The 23,119-nt window shown below is 42.6% G+C and overlaps 1 protein-coding gene across 1 annotated transcript in view; it reads right to left on the bottom strand.

The window, feature by feature from the left end:
- adgrb1a (adhesion G protein-coupled receptor B1a) overlaps nt 1-23,119 on the bottom strand; it is a gene marked incomplete at its 5' end in the record, with an annotated part of 113,651 nt that overhangs the window by 35,213 nt on the left and 55,319 nt on the right. The window contains 4 exons of the mRNA XM_079274672.1: nt 6,556-6,682; nt 18,123-18,166; nt 18,286-18,388; nt 20,990-21,065. Of these exons, the coding sequence (XP_079130798.1) occupies nt 6,556-6,682; nt 18,123-18,166; nt 18,286-18,388; nt 20,990-21,065 (350 nt within the window). The remainder of the gene's footprint in view (nt 1-6,555; nt 6,683-18,122; nt 18,167-18,285; nt 18,389-20,989; nt 21,066-23,119) is intronic.

Genomic DNA, 23,119 nt, shown 5'->3' on the forward strand with positions numbered 1-23,119 from the left:
GATCGGAACAAGACTAAGAGTCTGCAGCCATGCAAGTGGCTCTATGAAGCTGCACAGCAGTGCTTTAAGCTAAATGCTAACGCTAGTATGGCAACATGCTCAAAACGACAATGCTAATGCTGCTTGCACAATGTTTACGATATTGAACACATAGACTGCACATAAGGATTGGACTTAGTCACGGTGATGTCACCCATTGGTTTATGGACCGTTGTGGCTTGAAGCCTAGAATTCAGCATTTTGGCTGTCGCCATCTTGGTTTTTTGGACACAAAAGGGTGGAGCGAAGGCATTTTTAGGTGACCAAATGGTTACAATGAACTTTCATAACACTAAAAACACACGGTGAAAGGGTTTAAGTTGTAAGTGAAAATACACAGACAACGCCATGGTAGCTACCTGTCCATTGTAATGTAGCCACGCTGCAAAAGCAATTTTGCATTTATAACCCAAGAGTCAACCAGCATGGCAATCCATGCAATTGTTTTCATTTAAAACCATAAACATCGCTAATGTCAGACGGCTTCATCATCTGGTAACCATCTGCATCTGTTCAAAGATATGATGCCAATCCATTTAGTAGATATTTCAATATTTTTAGAAAGGTGACGACATTGATGTGCTGGTGGCCCTAAATGAAAAGCAAGGGAACACCACAAGCACATCCTCCTCGGACCATGAATGTCAGATGAAAAGTCGATGGCAACTCATCCATTTGGGGCCATTTTGTTTGACTAGAGCTAAAATAGTTAGCATGTTAACCCATTATTTGATTAACAGAAAATGTGTTGCCAACTATTTTACCTATTTTACTTTATTGACTTATAATCAAAGTAATTTTGTGTCAAACAATTACTGTGCCCAGCTTTTTATATATACAGTGGTGTATAAAGTACCCAAAAGCCATACTTGAGTAAAAGTAAAGATACCTTACTGGAAAATGACTCCAGTAAAAGTCACCTATTAGAATACTACTTGAGTAAAAGTCTTAAAGTATCTGATATGTATTGTACTTAAGTATCAAAAGTAATTTTCTGATATTAAATGTACTTAAGTATTGGAAGTAAAAGTAAATGCTGTTAATAAAAAAGCAAAGGGTCAGAATTTTGAGAATTATGAAGTTTATTCTTTTAAGTGCTGTGGCACCATGACCAAGGACATGGAGCTGTGTTGAACATAATTGGGTTGGCTGTGATCCATTCAGGAGCAACAATGTTCAACATAATATATTGTACATAAGTATACTTTTGCATCTACTATGAACATCATAATTCTCTGAAAAGCAATATGACACTATGAAGGAGTTGTAACAGTGCGTTTATAAGTCTGCTCATTAGACTAGAGCAGGGATTCCCAAAGTGGGGTGCGCGCACCCCTGGGGGTGCGCGAGCTGCCTCTAGGGGGTACGCGAGAGGAAAAGTGTAATGGCGGTCTGATGGTGTAATAATATTAAATATAAAAAAAAAGTAATTTTAATTTAAAAACTGTCAGGTGGGACATCTGAAGCTATCAGTCGTAAAAGAGGAGAGGGACAGAGAGAGAGAGAGGAATCGGAGGCGAGGGGAACGGAGAGGTGCGTTGGGGAGAGACCGGGAGAAGAAATCGAGCCAGAGTCAGAGGAAGATGAGACGGAGGAGACCAAAAGGAGGAAGGGATAGCACAGACAAATCGGGAGCACATCGGCCCATCGCGGAGTCAAGGTGAAAAAGAGGAAACGAGAGTGAGCATCAGACTGGGAAAAAAAAGAGGAAATATGATGAAAAGTATGTGTGTCTGGGCTTCACTTGGATTGGCAATGCAGATTCCCCAAAGCCACAGTGCGTGGTGTGCAGTGAGGTTCTGGCTAACAGTCTGAAGCTCTTATTTACGTCGCCACCTGAACACCAAGCATGCCAGTGCAAGTCAAAAGCCCCTTACATTCTTTATATCGAAATTGGAGGAGTTACAAAACAGCCAAAAACAACTGGAGTCTCATTCATGTGTTGGTCTATAAATGACGCACTACGGGCTTCATATCTGGTTACAGAATAGCGAGAAAGGGGCTACCGCACACAATCGCCGAAGACGTGAGCTCGCCAGCTGCCAGAGAGATGGTGGAATGTATGATTGGGGAGAAAGAAGCAAAAACGTTGTGCATGATCCCGGTGTCCAACAACACTGTGTCGCCGCATCGATGCTTTGTCCGAAGACATCCTGGCTACATTAGTCGCTCATTAATTGTAAATGAAATGTGATAATCTGCCTCTGAGCCTGTGCGTGTGTCCTCACATCCGTATTGCCCTTTAAAAGTGACGCCTTGTGTCACTGAAAGTTATTGAAACTTTGTTGCAGTGTTTCAGGGCGTTTTCACACCTTCAGTTCGTTTGCTTTGTTGCAGTTGCTCCTTTGTTCGGTTTGTGTTCACACTGCAACATTTAACAGCAGACTAAATCTTGTAAACAAATGCCACGCGCGAGCAAACTGTTCACTCATTGGTCCGATTCTTATGCGGCTATGAAGGCTTAAAGGCTCTGTTGCTTCTTTTCTTTTTTTTTTTTATTAAGGGGGGGGGGGGGGTGCGCGAACCCGGTCGGGATGTAGAAGGGGGTGCGCGGCCTAAAAAGTTTGGGAACCGCTGGACTAGAGGATGTAGAGGGCCAATGCATAATATTATGTTCAGCAAAAAATATCCACTTGATGCATCAGGTCAGTGTTTTGAGAAAGGACACCTGCCTTGTAAACTCCTATGGGCCTGATTTGAACACAATAGGAAAAGGTTTTGCTCAAGCTGAATCTGCAATTGGGCGACTGCTACCATCATAACTCCATCTGATCATCCACAATATGACTCAAATATCAAAACATGATCAATACTAAAGCAGCACCGAAAGTAACCCAGTCATTACTTGAAACTGAAAAATGTCCTGTTCATCTTCAAAAGACAATTCTATTGGAATGTAAAGAATAGGTGTGTAACGATACGCGTATTCGTATGAACCGTTCGGTACGAGGCTCACGGTTTGGTACGCATGACGAACCTGTCAGGATCCAGGATCCCTGTCTGACCCGGTGTGTGTTTCCCCTGATCTCCTCTCATGTGTCCTGTCATTCCCCTGTTTGTTGTTGTGTGCCATGTGCTCTGTTTGTCCTCTGCCTCCAGACACCTCCCATGGCCGCACCCTTGATTGGGCACAGCTGAGGACACTCCAGCCGATCACCTCCTGCAGCCTGACACACCAGACTCAGGGCCCACTAATGAGTCTCCTGTCACTACATAAGCTCTGGCCCTGCAGTCTGGGCTTGTCAGGTCGTACCGTCTTTCACCCGCTGAAACCCCGTGGCATCCTCTGCGCTCCTTGTGTTTGTGGATACACTCCGCCGCTCTACCCGCCTGGTGTTAAACGGACTACACTCGCCGTCAAGCTGCCAGCCCTCCGGTGTCGAGCCACGGGACTCACACCGGCGATCTGCCGCTCGGGTGTCGGACCACGGGCTCCACACCTGCACGCACAGTCTAAATAAAACCTGTTAATATTCACTTCTGTCTCCTGTGGTCTTGCGTTTGGGTCCTACCTGTGAACTCCCGTGACAGAACCGAATACGTTTGAATAAAAAAAAAACTTTTTATAAACCTTTATTTAACCAGGTAGTCCCATTGAGATTAAAAATCTCTTTTGCAAGATGTAAGTAACAATACTACATAACATTAAGGAGCAGTTTTTGTTTTTTATGCTGATGTGTTGCTAAGAAGACACCCCAGAAGGTCACTCAGGTATAGTTCCATCATTGTTCAAAGTCAAAGAATAACTTCATGATGTTAGTTGTAATGAATAAATATGTTTTAAAATCGAGTACATTTCTCTGGCATTTATAGTTTTCTACTGGACCGAAACGTACCGAACCGTGGCTCCACTGTATCGTACTCAACCCAACCGTGAGTTTTGTGAACCGTTACACCCCTAGTAAAGAAGTTACATTCTGATACAATGTAACTTCTTTACATCTATTAGAATGTAAAGAAGTTACATTCTAATACAATGTAACTTCTTTACATTCTAATGGAATGTAAAGAAGTTACATTCTAATACAATGTAACTTCTTTACATTCTAATACAATGTAACTTCTTTACTAGGGGTGTAACGGTTCACAAAACTCACGGTTGGGTTGAGTATGATACAGTGGAGCCACGGTTCGGTACGTTTCGGTCCAGTAGAAAACTATAAATGCCAGAGAAATGTACTCGATTTTAAAATATATTTATTCATTACAACTAACATCATGAAGTTTTGACTTTGTGGATGCAGATTCACAATAAAGGTCTTCAGCTCAGACTCCAGCAGGGCCTCCGGCGGCGACCAGCTCGCAGTGGACAGGCCCAGGTCCGGCTTCTCTGCCGCCCTGGACCTGCAGCTGGAGCTCCAGCGGGATGTGGTGAGCTCTGCGTCCGGGAGCAGCAGCAACTCCTCCTCCTGGCTGCTCCGCTGGTCTCCGCTGGGAGTCAACAACTACACCTAGCTGCTGGGCCTGCTGGAGGGAAGGGAGGCATGAAAGAACCAGAAACATGACTGAAGGGGGGCAGACTGCCAGACCCTGCTGCAGTAAAATGAGTGGTTTACTGAAGGAAACCAGGTGGACCGCCACAATCAAAACAAAACGAAAGTTCCTCACAGTAGCTTTACACAAAATGTGAAAAGGATATCAAACATCCTACATTCGACATGCAGCAGTGTATGAAAATCACTGTTTACAGTAACTATGACTGGCAAACATCAAAACACCAACATTATCTGATGGGCCGCTGTACATTGATAAGAAGCAACTAACCAGCTGTAACAATTCAAAGAAAGCCTAATGACAAGACCATACTGATCTCATGACTGTAGAGTATGCATGAAGCTGAAGCCAGAGACAAAACTTGGTTAGCCTAGCTTAGCATAAAGACTGGAGGCAGGGAGAAACAGCAAGTCAGGCTAAAGAGCCTATGGTTTCAGGGGATGCTGCTATGTGGAACTATTTCTTGGCCAACAACAGCCGGGCACAGTGTGCAGCTTCAGAGTTGTCTTGTCACGCTGACGTTGCCATGTGTGGTATCATCAGGACTGGTAGTAAAATGCTGTGCTCGGCATTCACAATCAACCGCGCCATAGCTGGAGCTGTTGCACAGAAAGACAGATGGATACACTGTTTTGTGTCAAGAACGAGTTCCAGCATGTGACTTCACCCAAAACCACAAATCGACATGTTTACATTTCCATTTGTGTGCACATTAAACAAACAACTCTACCCCCCCCTGCTTCCAGTCTTTATGCTATGCTAGGTTAATCAGTCCTTTCCAAAATGCTCAACTATTCTTAAATTGCCACTGACTCCTCCAGAGTCGACCAATTCATCGATGAACCGATCATTTCAGCACCGAGAGCACAAAGCACAAATGGAACACACTAGTGCAGCCTCCACAAGCAAAACATACAACACCTTCCCTCTCATCCCTCCCTCTTCAATCAAAACCCGCAACCATCTCGAACAACAAATAATGAAACATGCTCGGGCTCGAGGTGGTAAACGAGAGCAGTCTCATCCTGGCCTAGCAAGCGTGCTGCCCGCTGTGTCTTTAAGAAAGCCTCGTTGCCAATGCTGTTACCAGGGCAACTGGCGAACAAACTGCTTCCGAGGCAATTTCCAGTCTAATAATAACTAATCACGCTGAATGAAAATTCCCACAAAGACACTGCCCTTTCCCCAAAGAAACTGGGGCAGGTTTGAGTCACTGGGACACTGCTGTGCTTTTTAACAGACATGTGCCATTCTCTCACACACACACACACACACACACACACACACACACACTCTGCTGGCAGCTGTGTCCAGCTGCAGCCATTATGTGGCCTTTTTGAAATGTACCTTTAATTCAGATTACCGGATTGTCATGCAGCACCATCCCCATGGGTGCATGGTAACCATAGAGACGCCTTTGACAGTGTAATATGTTAAAATGTGCTAATATGTGAACAACAATTGCTGGTTTCAGATGGAATAGGAAGAGTGGAGGTGAGGGGGGGGGGGGGGGGGGGCTGCATGCCGGTATGATCAGCACCAGCTATAACATGATGTTAAATCCCACTCGTCAGTGCATCTGACAGTGATGACCACCATCTTAATGCATAGCACAGCACTGCCCCTCCTGTGTGCATTTCTTCTTGGAACACAAGCTGTTTATCTCCTTCTAGGTGCAACATCAATAAAGAGCCCCCCCCCCCCCCCCCCCCCCCCACCGCCACCACACACACACACACACACACACAATAGAAAAGAAAATCCTCACCCTTGGCAAGGCGATAATAACCGAATAACCTTGCAGCATGGCTTTGGCATGTCGAGACAGCGAAGGGGAAGGGGGGGGAGAGAGAGGGAGGATCTGTTGATATGTAATGACAATGACGCCCTTTGGAGCAAAAAAAGCCCCCCAAAAAACAGCTGATGCATTCACGTATAAACCCAGCCCAAAAAAAGAAAAAAAACACACGTCTCCGATACCTTGTAAACACCTACGAAGTGAAGGGAGGTTGTCGGACTTACCATTTCTGGATTGAGCCGTGCTAAAATGGCGAAGGTGGACAGTCTGTCACACACGCATTTGGTTCTGAATGAGTCGACTAGCACGGCTTTGCAGCCCCTGGCAGACCAGGATCCCAGCAGAGAGGAGCTGCACGGGAGAAAAAAGCACGCACACACACACAACACGTACACACACACACGTACACACAGGGAGAGAAGCGATGCGGTGAATAAAGAGACAGTCCCGGAATAAAAGAATAAAAGAGAGCGGTTTAAATCCCACCGCGTTGCATTTGCGGCAATTGAATCCACTTTACATCTCCGCCGGTCGCGGGTGAAGGCGCAGAGCGCGAAGTGAAGGCGGTGATGAGGAGGCTGCGAGGCGGCGTGCTGCAGCTCTCTGCCCGGATACATTAGAGCTCCCAACACACTGCCACCAGCCCCAAAGATGTATTATCATATTAGTATTAGTATTATTATTATTAGTGGTATTATTTCATAGTAGTAGTGATAAGTATGAGTAAGTTGGCTAGTAGGCGACTAAAAAGAATTACTACTATATATATTTATGAATACATTTTATTTTTATACCCATATATATATTTATATATATCAAATAATAATAATAAAACTATTTGTAAACGATTAAAAAAACGAGTGGCACACTACAGAGTATGATGTAGGCTCGCTGGGAGTGGGTGCTAACAGGGTCCCTGCAATGGTTATCACTGTTATATTGTCAGGTAGAGCAGTGAACAAAGACCAAGCCTGAAAACTTACAAATGTTCCCCATTACAGCTGTAATGCCATGGAAACTGCTGGCAACTGACCATATCTGATCATATCATATAAAACAAAAACACAGGTGTAATTAATAACTACCAGTTTCAGAATATAGGCCTACAGTAGTATACTTGCTGGTTCACTGGCATGTCTTACTGAGACACTCAAATGGAATGGACGCATGCTACAAGTCAACACAAAGGTCTGTTAAAGATCAATTTCAATTTCAGATTTGCTCACAATGTTTTGATGCGTTTAAGGAAGGAAATGTGTTTTAGAAACTTCAGGTCGCTGGAAATAGTTCAACGTTTCCTGGCTGAAAGTCTTGTTTGTTTGACCCATCCATCCTCCTTACGCTTAAAGATAAGAAACGTATTTATGTTTTGTCAAAATATTTGTCAGAAAATATGTTTCCCAAGTTGAAATGTAATTGACAATGTAGTTTTGGACTGGAAGCTACTGAACACCACCAACACATAAAGGCGATGATGGAACGTTAGGGATGGTGAGGAAGTGTCAAATTCTGACCGGATTTTGACTTCATCAATGACTTGGTCAGTAAATAATTTGACTGTTACTGATGTCATCATTCTGAGCCAACAGTATATTTTTGTTGCTTTCATTCCAAATATCTATTTTTTGTTCTGTTCTCCTGGTGGACTGCGCTTCTGTATCTTCCAAATTACAAATGGACATTTGGATTATTTCTAGTAAACAATATTACACATTAAAGTGACACAATTTTCTATCACAGTTCTTATATTGTATCGTGGGTGAAATGGAAAAGGGACACAGAGTTTTCTTTCAGCACCCAATAAAGCAAAGCTGTTGAAAGTCAGTGGTGTGAAGGGTTTTTCCAGATGTTTTGTTGGTGAATCAAAGCGGTTTGACACACTGTTGCTGCAGGGTTTGGTAATTTGACACCTCTCGCAATTAGGCAGAAAAGCTCCATTTCACGGGGCCCCTGACACAGACTGGCCTCACACTGCTCTGCTTCAGTGCACAGAGAAATTAAGCAAATAATTCAAATTGATGAAATAGCAGCCAAGTGTTGTGAATTGTAACGACGCAGAAGCAGGCGACAGATTTCTATTCTCCTCGCGCAAATCAACATCCACTTGATCAACTTGAATTTGCATTGAGTTGATTGAGCTGCAGCGAAGGTTTCTGACTCAAACTTGTACTTCGGCCACTGAATCCTCAATGAGTATGTCAGGCACTGACAAACAGCAAGCTCTTCCAGTGCAAGTACTCATGATGGTGTTTCGCAAGAAGCTCAAAGGAATCCACAGACTCAATTCAGGCACATAGACGAATCAAATAACGGATAAAGCAATGGGTCGGTTATTTATCTCACAGTTGTTGGGGTCTGACTCAGGGAATTCCATTTCATTCTAACTTTGGCTTCATTGGAATATGTCCTGTTGTGAAAAAGGTTCTGGGGGAAGTCTGCTTTGATTTTATCATATAATTATGTCATATCATAGAGGATGATACATCTCTTACACAGCATTTGCTGGTACAGTATGTGATCATCATTTTCTCTTATTTAGGGCAGTTCATGTCCATCTCCAACATTTCATGTTGATCTCAACTACACATCTGTAAGAAGTTTCTTGCACGGTTGTGGTGCTATCGCTGTGACAAAATCTGTCCAGAGACATATAAACACGTGGCAAAAACACCCCAAAACCTCTTCTGTGGTAGTTGCTGCTACATTAGGAGTCTCCAGGCCCACGTTTGACCATGATCACACACACACACACATCAATACCAGCTTCTTTGAGGACATTCTGCTTCTCTAATGCTAGCAGCGGACAATGGTATCGCGACCAAAATGTGACGGAGTGTAGTTCCATCAGGAGCCTCCAGAACAGCCTCAGTCAGAGATTCTCCCAGTGAGTGGGTCTCAACTGATGATATGAGCAGCATATTTCACCTCATTTGTTGTTTAAATGACGTCTTATACAAAACACAATTTCCCACAGGCGTTTTCCCTTCATTTGTCACCTGTCTGTGCACCACACCAACAACAGCAACAACCTCAGTGACGAAATAAAAGAGTGATAAGCGAGAACATATCACAGCCACAGCCTTCACACATCTACTGGTCTCACATCAGACCGTGTGTGGTTGCGTGTGTATGTGTGGGTGTGAGGGTGTGTGGGTGTGAGAGAGTTAGCCCCGGGAGGTGACTCAGTGCTGACATTAGCACATCACCTCTAACAGAAATACAATACATTAGGACTCAGTGCAGTTTCTCTGTGCGGCTGACGTGATTAGGCCTCTCTGTGCGGCTCACAGTGGCCCGCAGACAGTCTTGCCCCACCGTCTAATTGGATAATTACGGTGCTGGTCCAGCAGCCCTGCATGGAAGAATGTCCTCTGCCAAGAACAGGCCACATGGATGAAAAGCAGTCTGCCAGCACAGAGGACACAATAGGGAGCTTATATGTTAAAAGACACGAGGAGGAGGAGCCCTGCTTGATGTTTGGGTTCTAAAATCATGTACAGGGATTCTTTTAGAATTCTTATAATGTTTTAACATTGCTGTAGCTTTATTAATTGCCATGTTAGTATGAATAGGAGTCTTAATATTGAATAAAATGTTCCATTTCGAGTGCTGCATGGATGACTTTATTTTGAGGCCAAAGCTAAAGTTGGCCTCGCACTGGTTCCCTCCACTAAATTGACTTTGAGACGAGGGGACCGGAAGCGCAAAGAATGCTGACTCATTTCTTGGTTTTCGGACTCGTTCCTGCAGCACTCTGTATAATCAGTCCATTGATTCTACTTATCAGCTGAACAGTCAGGGGGAGCACGACACAGCTAAACAAGACCGATGAAGTCAACAGGGTTTACTCAGCTTGAGCTTGGGAGACGACACATCTATAACAGAAACCATGCACTATAGGGACATGTCACGTTGCATTATGGGAGTTGTAGGATCCAGAGTTTTTGAAACTTGACCCACATACCAGGGACTTAAAGTCAGTATTTCTCTGCCTCTGCTGCTTCAATTTGAACTGTTCAGTTTTTTTTATTTTTTATCTTTCTCTTGGAAGTCCCCCAACTTTATTGAAGTGTCAAACCAGAATGTTTGAGTAGCCCTATAAATATACCTTTTCAACATAAAACATATGAACATAAAGCTTACTGCTTATCATCTTTACTGTAAAAATGTAAAATCATATATTGACTCACTGTTAGAATCTAAGCTTTTATTAGTGCCTAATTAGAAAGTAAGTACAATTTACAGCACAATACATGTTCTATTATAAAATGAGATCAATGGAGTATGTGTGATGTGGAGTAACAAACCCACAGAAAATGATCATCAACTCTGCAGTTCCCCTCAGATCTATGGAGCATTTTAGCATCTTTAAATTCATTCTTAAGGTTTTGTGGATTGCAGCAGTTAGTTGTAATCCAGTCTCACCCCCTGTACATTACCTGCAAAGCGCTAAACAGCTTTCAAATGATGCAACCAGCAGCAAAAATGTGTGTGTGGCACAAACTTGGGCTTGATGTGGCAGCTGCTTCCACAGTCAACATATATAATGGACCACAGAGTTGTACCCACTTGGTCACGGTTAGACTTTTAAATCCAAGCAGACACAAGATAATCCAGAGCAAAATAAAAGCTTTTTTTCTATCAACGGCACACGCCAAAAACAATCTCTGAGATCCCGTGTACAGCGAAGAAAACATTTGCTCTTTAAGAACAGAATTATTCAACCCGTTCTCATCAAAACTCGTCAACTACCGACACGTGGGTGTAAACCAACCCGCGTCACTGTTACTATTGATGTAGTAAAAAGAGTGAGAAAGGCCGATTGCAGCGGATGGGAGGAGAGAATGGATGGGTCAAAGAAACACAGGACTTTCACCCAGGAGACCTTTGTTCGTGAAACCATGTCAACGTCAACTTAGTTTTGTTACGTACTTAACTAACGCCAGTTACTTAAAAAACATTTCTTGTTTTACACAAACCACGATCGATTCCTCGTGCTAACCAAGGAGTATTGTTTCCTAAACCTGAACACTAAATAAACCTACGCTGGAAGTTTACAGCGAGACTATGCATGTCAGCGTCCCCGAGTCCAAAACTAGAGGAGAACCAAGATCGTCATAGGTTGAATTATTTAGAAAGCCACAATATTCCACAACACGGTACGGTTATGTCATGGCCTACTGTAGGTGAGCATTAACTCTTTTATTGAACAAGAGGATTTAGCTGGATTGAGACCAGATGCTTGGGTGAAACTGTCCAAAGGCTGAAGCCAGTCAGAGCTCTCACAAAGCTGGTGAGTTGGCTGGCACAAGAGTTAGAATGGTTAAGCATGCTTTGAATATAAATACTGAAGGAAGTGTGCAGTCTGTCGCCTGTAATGCAGCCACTTACTATTCAGGAGTGCTTGTAAACAAACATGCCCCCTGCCCACTGAACTCCACCTCCTCTATAATTGTATTACAGCAATTGATGAAAATTCAAGTCCACAGTCGTCTGCTCCAACATCTTTGATGAATTGAGGCAGTTCCTCAACATCAGCACGGACTCTGTAAATTAACTGAGACAGCGGGATTGATTTGCATGATCAGAAGGGAGGCTGGTTCGTGACTGCAGTCTGGTAAACAATGCAGAAATACCTCTCTCTCTCTCTCTCTGGTTTGATCTGCCCGGTGGTGACTGTTTGGAGTCACACATGTTTGGTTTGTTTTCGGTTTTACATAGAACCACCCAAATGTGGATTAGAAGTTTTCAAAGTTGCTGGCCTGTTCCCACCGCTGACAGAATGCACGCTATGATGCAGGGCTCTTGTCTACAAGCAGCACTGAGCATTGTGCAGATGTCGAGGCAAAGTTGTAAAACAGGGTAGCAATGCACATAATGGAATTTCTTAGGGACTTTGCAAATATTCATCTTCCAGTTTACATCCATATCTGGACAAAATGTCATTACTTTATCATAATTACCAGAGCAATTCTTGACTTTTGTGACAAATGTGTTTCGTGAAGTCACAGTGACCTTTGACCACCAAATTCTAATCAGTTCAAACTTGAGTGTAAGTGAATGTTTGTGCCCAAAATTATAAGAATTCCCTTTAAGGTGCTCCTGAGATATCAAGTTCACAAGAATGTCCCGGACCAACCAATGGACATACAGATTGATGACTTCAAAACATAACACCTCCGACCACAGCTGTCGTGAAAATATTCAAAAGCTAATCTCCAACCACAAGATAGAGGGATTAATGGAATTGCATGTGCATGCTGTCCTGCAAAATGTCCCTTTAGTACACAACCATCTCTGTATCAGTATGCTGGCTCAGCTAGAAGAGTACTACAGGTGATCCAACAACATGTTCAGCCACAGCAAAGAAGTCTTGCTTGAAACAAAGAATAGGATATGACAAAGAGTCAATGGGCTTTTCGAACAATTTCAACACTGATTAGAAATGAAGGACATTTTAATGGGGTCTGGCAAATTTTTGGAAGACTGGCCCCAAAACGTACATTGTGTGATGGCATTCACAACTGGTACTAATAAGCCTTCCTGCTGTCTTGACTGTGCCTGCATTGTGATTGGATTCCCACTATGGAAATCAATGTATGACGGCGTATTGTATGTAAAAGAACAATAATTATTCAGTACCTGGGGGAGGGGGGGGTAATAGAAATAAGTCAATGTTGTAAAACTCACAAATTTCGGAGATTCTAAAGTCATGAATATGTGGTAATTAAAACTCAAAGAAGAAGAGTGAAGTGGAATTTAATGAAAACTTAAGTCAGAACAGGACACTTACAAGAACACACAGGGAATTCACGGACGAAACAAGAGACGAAGGGGGAAATCCAGCAGGATGAGGCAGGGCAGGAAGACGGGGAAACCGGGAACAGGACGAGCCAAACGGGCAGGTAGACATGCAATGATCTGGCAGTGAGTGAGTGAGAGAGAGGCAGGGGTTTAATTAAATAGTGGCTTGAACAGGTGAGGGGAGTTGTGCTGATGAGGGAGTGCTTGATTAGTGATCAGAGGCAGGTGAAGGGAGTTGGGCTGGTGCTGAGGGAGTGACTGACACTAGAGTGAGGAGGGTGGAGCTACACAAAGACACACACACAACACAGAAGGCAAAGCCTGATCGTGACATAAACGGTGTCTCTACGTCACTCCTCCGTATTCCAAATATGGTCTCTTCCATTCACTGGTTGCAAAAATCCAAGATGGCAACGGCCAAAATGCTGAGCTTGCGGCTTCACAAACCAATGGGTGACTTATTGTATACAGTCTATGCCTAAACCTAAGCAAGTGATTCTGTTTGAATCCACAGTGTGTTTCATAGTCGATCGGCTAACGAGTGTGTTAGAAAGTGACACCTGACCAAGCACGATTGGTATGTATTCATGTATTTATCGTGCATCAGGTAAGACGTCCTGTAAATAAACCAAAGTAATAATGTCGGTGAGAGTGAGAGTGACAGACAGACGCTGCAGATGTTCTTATTGATTTCAGAAGATTGAAGTGTGGAGCAAGTGAAGGCCCTGGCTGCCTCACAGCTCTTATCAACATGACAAGGATGCCTCCACAGATTCCAATTTCTCTCCCAAATATTAACTCATTAATCATAGCTGCTGTGGATTTAAATTTAGCATTGAACATGTCTTCCCCCCACAACCCCCCAACCCCCCAACCCCACACCCAAACAGCAGCAGATTACATTCTTTGTCTCTGCTGCTGTGTTGTCTCAATGACATTGAGGAAGGAGGCGTGCTTCATGAGAGACTACATGGAAAATACATTTCTCTTAGAAATATTAGTTGATGAGAAATTAAATTGGGGAAAAGAAAATATTCATTTCATTTGTAACAAAACTGCGAAGTCACTGAGGATCGCCAGCAGACTCCAAAGCTTTATTGTTTATTCACTTTATTTCTCTCCATTTATTTATTTGATTTATGGTAATATTGTTTTGGAAAATGCATGCCCTTCCAATCTTCAGAAACTTCTTTTGCTGCAAAAATAATTTTTAAAAGAACTAGAACAAGGCCTCTCTTCCTTTGAATGAATATTCTCTCAGTATATGAAATACATATTAATCAGATTTGTGCTCATTGTATAGATATATTTCTTGCCTTTTTCTCTGTCATCACTGTTAAGCAACTTCTTCAAATTAAATCCCCAAATTCATTCATATAATACTGGACATGTTGAAAGTACACGCTATAAAGAACTATATGTTTGCATTTTTGGATGGTTGTCTACCGGCTGTTTTTTTCTGCCCGTTTGGTGTGCGTCTTTTTTGAAAGTGATTATTTTAGCTTCGTTTTTGTTAATTGCCGATGGCTCAGAGCTAACGGTGCTAACAAAGTTAGCAGTGCAAACTTCGGGTTAAAGTGCTGACAGAGCTAACAGTGTTTACTCGAGGGGTAACCAGAGGGTGGGTTGAGTGAAGACGCTGTCAGTAGGGACGGCGCTATCAGCTGACAAACGTTTTTTCATTATCTTACGTGTGTGCAAATAAAATAAAATACCAGAGGGGACCGAGGTCGACCCCAAAAAACACATACGTTTCATGGCAACATTCTCATTTTACACGGTTTTCAAATAATAATAGATATATATACCATAAATTGATTAGAGCTGGTATTCAAGTAATGAGACAAGACTTCAATAATATGCCAGAAGAAATTAAAAAGGGAGTAATGGCTCACATGGTTCATTTTGTATCCTGTATGTTTCCACAACACTATCTGGCCTACGACACTCATACTCACCAATCCGCTGCTCTCAATCCCTATACTGTCATACGTGTTAATCGACTCTGGATGAATGTCAACACTTCCTGCAGCTGCTTAAAAATACAAGTCGACCAGAAAAGGGAGGCACTGTCCTCACTGAGCTCCGGCCCCGTGGAGCCTTTAGTATTGTCTGCAGGGAATGAGTTTCAGTGATGGAAGCTTAACACCAATTGGCAAAGTAGAAAGGACTGGAATTTAAGAGATTTGATCACATGACCAGATTTAAGTTTAACGAGCTTATTTATTTGTATAAACTGTTTATTTTAAATAAAAAATGTATGAATCTGCAGAGCACATGCTGACTTTTACTGTGATTGAGAATGGGCCTTAATGTTGATATAAAGTCAAATAATATAACACTTAAACCTGTCATCATTAAATCTATAATTGCTAAACTCAACTCAAGATTTGAGCAAATATAACTAATGTAATTAGTATCACCAAATAAAGGTGCATGTGGTCTCAACGTCACTTTGAAGCTGAACGCATACGTTTTGGTTGTTCGGGCAGGCTGCCATATTAACATCTGTTCCATTTCTCAATATTCACTCCGTCTTTTTTTTATCCCCAAATGGCCTCTATCTGTGAGCTTCACTCTTTGTCTTGCTCCAGGTCTATATGTGCCAAACCAAACTTCTTTTCATCCTCTGACTGCAGCCAGGAAGGTTCTGCTTTTTCCTCTCTGCAACACAAGTGTGCGCAGCCATCTAAATGCAAATGTCCAAACCTGCATTGCAATAAGGCGTCCAAATGTTTGCCTCTTTCCTTCGCCATAGCTATTTCCCTCGCTCAACGCTCACAATCTAACATGCTCACACTATTTTCTTGTCTTAAACAAGTGAGGCACTTTAAGAGCAAGGAGCAAACGAGCAGCACTCTGAATGTGGCCACAGAAGCAGTAAAACGGTTTACTCTGTATTTTGTGTCATGCTCGCCGCACTCTCTCTTTCCCCGAGTAGACTCCGAACTGCTCTCTGTCGTACATGTTGATGTGTGTGCGTGGGCTGAGAGGGGGAGGAAAGCTGTGAGCGACACTTTTAATTTTCCACATGCTGCATCAGTGTCGTAGCTGTGATAGCGCAGGGTTAGATTTTTTCCCAGACAAGAGCTGCGGAGCAGTCCAACACACTCAGCACCGTTCACTGGGGAGCACTGCACTGGCTTTGTCAAGATATAAAGTAGAAGAACAAAAACACAGTGACCAGCCATGGAACCTCCAGAGGGAACAAGGCGGCTCTAAAACATCCACTTGGTGTACCAGGAACTATGCTTTGGAGACTAAATTGAATAATAAGAAATGGAATCTGGACCCAGTGTCAGCTCAGCTTGCTAGAATCAAGCCGTTTGACTGGTTGTCTGTGGGGGAAGTTAACCGAATGAGAGATCATTTGAACTGATACCGTTTATTAACCCTGACAACCAAAGAAAACCAAACACAGCAAATGTTTAAAGTGTGTCTGAAGCTCAGCTAGTTGCTCTTAAAGGTTTCACATATCTAGTAAAACGCTTCTTTCTATGATAGCTTATGAAAAGTTATTCCTCATTTTCCTACGAAAACCAGCAATACGTGTTCATTTCCACTCGTAGCATGCATACGGTCTTTTCAAATTAAACCCTTGTCTTCAAAGGAAACAACCTAGTTAGGTTGGTTAGGTTTAGGAAAAGGTCCTGAAATACTGAGGAATAGATCTTCGTTTGGGTTCAAATAACCACAGAAGTGGCGTTACTCAAGTTACATGACAAATAAATCAATGTTGACTTCTCATTCCACACAGGGAACGAACAGCGGTCAAAGATCGGTTCATGTTTGACCCATCCACTGCTCCTCCAGCCCGCCCTGTGAGGGCTTTGGAGATCTGGTTCATCTTTACGTGGATTACATTACATGATTTCATGGGAAATCTGTGATTTACAGCGCATTATTTGTCGTAGGTATAGCTACACAGGTTTCTACGTTGAATCGAACATTTCACATCCAAATTTAACACACATTTCTACAAAATCATCAAAGAAAATGGCAGATTATTGCGTTTGTAAAAATGACGTGTTGGCGTACAGAGAAATAGAGTCGGAGGTCCTAATTCTTCAGTCAGGTTCCATTACTACCATTGTAGAAGAGGACGCAATAATACGACGTAGTTAAAAGAGCTCCAGTAAACTGTAGATGATGAAAAACAAAGTAACAACGCATGATGGAAATTTGATTTTATGTTTGTTTCATGTATTAATGTAAGAAATATCCATCCATACAGATATGATGGTTTTGTCTGCTGCAATTTTGGGGCTTTTTAGTGGCGAGGAAGCTCAGTGGATGTTTAACTCATCACTATAGTCCAACATTTTCTTTCTTTCGAATTTTCAACCCAGGTTTTTGCTTAATGCGCATATTGAGAATACACATGAAAACATGTGGGCGGAAACATACATACTGACTTTTGTTGCTATTCTTGGACAATTTTTTTGTGTCAGGGATCAAATGTGTTTGTAAATCCTCAAAATCTGGGCTAGATAGGCCACAGGGCCACGGGGCCACGGAAGTCAGAGAGCTTTGTCTTCTGCGGAGCATAAATGTTGACAGCAAATTAATGTTAATCTGACTTTAATATTGTGGAAACCTTTGATTTAACAGTGAAACTAAAAGGATGATAATCAGGTTACCAAATGCGTTGATGTTCATCCTCTGGGGAAGATGAATGTGCATATCAGAGAAATCTGGCAATTAGTTTCCTACAGTATCTGGCTTAGGACCTTAGTATCGGTCAGATGGACGGCAGTTAGTCATTTTAACCAAATATTAGTGACTGGCAGCATTCGACGACTGTAGAATACTGAATCAGGTTAATTAATCACAAAAGATAGATTGAAATTGTGCACTAGGGGTTAAAATGTCCCTAATATGGAGATCATACAATCATCTGTATTGCAAACTAAACAGCTTACAAAGGGTCCTGTCATTGCAGGTCCACACATAAGCAGGTTAGGGTGTAATCATGGTCAGATCTCACCTGTCGCTCTCGTCCCAGGATAAGCAGGTCTGGTTGGTGGTGCCCTGATGGATGGGGAGCAGAACAAAAATCACACATGATCACCATGAAAGAGTGCCAATTATACATCATAATATAATCATAGCTAAATAACTGAAATGGATTCAAGATGAAAGTTACTCACGTTGTACAGGTGTGAGAACTCAACTACAACTGGTGCAGAGAGGGAAGCAGGAGTGGGCTTGATGGTCACTGACAACACCTTGGAGTTTAGGACTGTGCTGTTTCTAAAGGGAGACACAGTCACATCAGTGGATAATCTGGACATTCTCACGGTGCCTAGTTCAGCTAAATGCTAGCATTGGCATCGCATTGATCATGCTAACCTGCTGATGTTTAGCAGGTACAATGTTTAACATGTGAGTTAAACCTCAGTTATAAGTATATTAACATGCTAAAGTCAAAGTGACACGGACAAATCAAGCAATTTACAGTTCCTGGAAATACATGTATCTTTGTTTTTGACTGTAGTCAGTTTGGTAAGTGAGGCTGACTGCAAAATGACCGCAACTTCATCATCATCGCAGTGCGCAGGTTTTAGTTGCTTAGTAACGGCAGGCACGTTACTTTCCCTTGGATAAGGATGAGAGTGGCTGGCCTTTTTCACGCAGTTTTTTAGACGCAATATGTGAACCGCCCCTAAAACAGCCGCTTGTGAACGATTGCGCAGCGCGGCTGCGTCGCTCTCGCTGTTGAGCACGCCCTCCGCATTGGCACCATTGGATTTCAGGGCGCAAAAAACATGGCATTGTCTGCTTATGAATTAGCATCAATATCACCTCAATTGCTGAATAAAAAAATAAAATATGGAACAGATTACTGACTCATCTGCTTGGGATGAGCTCGCCATAATCGCCGTGCTCAGCTCCAGAGCAGACATATAATCCTACCTGCCGAGTAAACCCTCAAGAGTTTATGGATTTCTGTAGCATCTGAAGCAGTCCACCTTGTCTTACAATAGCTTATCTTTCAACATTTTGGGCGCGTTCTATTTTTACATTCTCCCTGCCTGTTTAGTATGCATTGCAATTTCTGCTTTTTAGGTGCTATCAATCATGCGGAAGGAGACAATCGGGGAAAAAGTGAATTGCTCCTGGAAGTACTGACACGAAAGCTTCCCGTCGGCCAAAACATGTTCAACAGCCCATGCTCTGTTCTCCGGCTCCTCACATCCTCACTGTATCCTATGCGCACAACCGCCCTCTCACCATCCAAAACACAATCAGTCAACTAAAATGCTTGTGTCGTCTAGTCTCTTGCTTCAAACTCATCTCTTTTTTTCTTGAGGGGGGGATTCAAATGCAGAAAAAGGATGAAAAGGAAAAGAGAAAAAGAGAGTGAAGTGGAGCAGCAGCAATCCAAAGAATGCGTGGGAGGACTGGTGGGGCGAGGGTCTGCTTCATGTCCCTGTTTCCGTATGTTGCCAGTTCATTAAGTACTTTAACACATTATCATAATGAGGAGCTTCTTACCAAAACAACGCGGTCATAGATACTGCTCACAGAAGCATGCTTTAAGCATGCACACACACACACACACACACACACACACACACACACAGAATTGCTCAGAGCTACACGCACACTGCTGTGCTGAAATGTATGTTAATCATCAGCAGGGACTTTTACTTCACTGGGAACATTAGCTGCAGCACTGATGTAAAATGCTCCCGACTCTGCCACAGTCGAACCAGGAACATGGTTCCACAGCATCAGTGACTATTTCAATGTGTAGCTGTTTAATAAAGGCGATGCACACAATCCAATATTGGGTAATCATTGTTGTCAAGTGACTGGAATACTCTAAAACTCTTTGGATGTGTTTTCATTGAAATGATCACCAAAGTGGCTCCTTTGCATGAGTTGAAGTGATTTTATACTCTATGGTTTAAGAATGCTGCCTCTCAGTGAAGGTTCAAGTATCGTCCTTGACTGGAGAAATTCTTGGAAGACAAAGGCCCCGTTCAGACCTGGCCTTCACATGCCAATGCCTGATGAAAACCCAACATTTTGTGATTTTGCTGCTTCAAAATTAAAGCTTTTAAACAACAAAATAACGGGGGACTTTTATTGTGAAGAATCTATGTGAAAATGTGTTTATGATTTCTGCTTTTCTTCAATAAAAGGTAGCGAGACCAGAACAAGCAGCGCGTCTGCAGCCACGCTGGCCAGTCTGCGAGGCTGTCCTCGGGCACACTGCTGCTGTGAACATGCTAATGATGCTAACATGATGATGTTTAGCGTGTCCATCTTTGTCTAATCAGTCGGCATTTTAATTAGCAGTACGCAGAAGAACTGCTGAGGTTGATGGGGATGTTTCGCAGGTTCATAAACCAAAGTAGAAGTCATTAAAGCGACTAACATTCATCCTGTTTTTCCTGTTCCGATGTGGCTGCAGGACAGAGGATGGCGTGTGTGCACAGATTGTAAAGCCCGCTGAGGCAAATTTGTGATTTTGGGCTGTACAACAATAAATTGAATTGAATTGAATTGAATCCTGAGTGTGCATTTCTGTGCTTCTCTAACTGAGATATTTCCATCTCCATCATGGTCTGCTAGTTATCGTATCATTCACCATGATAACGAAACAAACTGTTTTTAATTTTTCTTGGAACATTTATTGTACCACTAATGGCCAAATACCCTAGATAAAAAAACCTGTTAAATACATTTTCCTGCATTCATTTTCATTCACTGACTTTCATATCTGAATACACCTTTCCATATTCCATTGACAGTAATGGATTTTTTTCATGACCAGAGGGGAACGTGGGCAAAACTCAACAAAGCCTCTCTGATCTTCCAGATGCGGTTGTAGAACGCTCGTACCTCTGCAGAGCCAGAATGCTGCCCAGGTTTCTGTACAAGACGATGCCGGTTACAAACGTCGAGGACTCGTCTGCGTCTGTGTTGGAGAAGAAACAGACACACACACACACAGAGCAGGGAGGTCAAAGTCAAAATAAGACAGCGGTGTTTGAGAGGAGTGTTTGGAGAGACTGGAAGCTTCGGTCTCTGTTAGTGCGGTGGCCTGGAGAAGAGAATGCAGGTCAGCCATGCTGCCTCCACTCCTCCAGCCCCCGAGAGCTCCTTACACTGGAGCTGGCCTACATGCCTAGTCAGCTATAAACGCTGACTCTCACACTGCTTTATGGTCACACACACACACACAATCTCCATAGTGACAGACAGCACCACAGCCGGACACTCCCTCTCCCTAACAAATGAAAAATAGAATAAGACAGCCCCCCCCCCTCGAATACTAGAATAAACTCAGAGTGGTTGTGTGCCTCAACCAAACGGTCAAGTTTTAGTTTACATCCATGTCTGCAAAATGTCATCATTTGGTTTGATTTGTATGCTTGAGTTATTGCCTGAGGTCACAAAGTGTTCCTGAGGTATTGTGTTCAGGGAGATGGGATGACCGTGATGTCACAGTGACATCATATATCATCACATCATATTATGTGCTCTGTACAATTGCAGTGATAGGGTCACTCTTACCTATGTTCAAAAACAATGACAACTACTACTGTCTTAAAATCGTATTATATGGGCCAATGGAGGTTAATGGAATTCAGTAAGGACTTGGTCGTAAGTGTTTTTGCTCGCTGATTGATGACAACCTTTAAGAATCACTGTTGTGTGCTTGTAGCCAGGTCTCCCAAAAATGAATCCCGAATTGTGCTTTCATTCCGTATCACAAATATGTTTCGGTATTCCCGGAAAGTCTGCATCGAAACAGTCTGCATGGCTTGTTTGGTTCAGTTTATTTCCTTGTTTAAAACGGTCACCATATTAGGGGAGGAAATCGATTTGGTAGATGCGTGTAGTAACACCATCCACCACATCAAGAACCCGTCATTTTAACAAATCTTAAAATTGGATTATACACAGTTAACAGTTCTACGTTATGTTACTTTCAGTGCCAACATGTTTTAACTACGGTAGAGTTAAAAGTCAGAGAAACATTATGGTTATGGCAAAATATATATATATATATATATATATATATTCATGGCGCAGTTATATGAAACTTAAAACTAAGATGAATGCATGTTTAAGCTTAAGCAATTTACACACAAAGTGTAGGAATGATTGTAGATGTAGTAAACAACAACAAACCAGTGGTTAGTTTCATCGTGTGCAGCCCAACATATAGGACTGTGCAGGATAGGAAACGTGGCCAGTCAAACATGGGTTAACACTCACTTTTATACAGACACTTTTTTATTGCTTCTCAAAAATGTCTTTTAAATGCAGTTTTAAAGTTTTTTTAACATCAAGTTTAACATGTTGAATGTATTTCTATTCCATTGTGAAGCACTTCAAATTGCCTTGTGCATCAACAGTGCTCTATGAATAACTGGCCTTGCCTTATGTAAACTCTGTCTGTAAGTCTCTCTATCTTAACAAAGGGCACTTTGTATAGTGCTGGGCTAAAATCACACAGACATCAGCTGCTAGAGGCGCCAAACACAGTTTGAACAACTACTCCGTCAGAAATACAACAGAAAAACCCAACCTGAGTAATGGTTTCCAGCACAGCCAAACAAACTGTGGCCCTGGAGGATTCTGGCATCGTGTTTGTTTTAATGAAGACTGAAGAGGGCGGTCGACATGCACATGGTCGTACTGAACTCATGATCCAAACACACACACAACTGGTGTCTTCTGGATGTGCATGCATCTTGTCCTGTCAATCCCTTGTGCAAAGGTGCGCATTCAATCCTTTGTGATGTCACCAGTCACAACGAAAGTACATTCTAGAGAGGCAATCACAGAATGCAAATGCAACAAATGGCTGAATGTCAGCCACAGTACGAGGAGTAGGACACGATTGAGTTTGACTTTAACCTCTGCTGGACCCGCTGGTTTGTGGTGTGAGTAGAATGAAAGTGTCTTGATGTGGACGGGAGTGCTGGACAAAGAGATGGACTCACTGAGTCGACATCACAT

Source organism: Melanostigma gelatinosum (assembly GCF_949748355.1).
Source record: "Melanostigma gelatinosum genome assembly, chromosome: 9".
Taxonomy (NCBI): Eukaryota; Metazoa; Chordata; class Actinopteri; order Perciformes; family Zoarcidae; genus Melanostigma; species Melanostigma gelatinosum.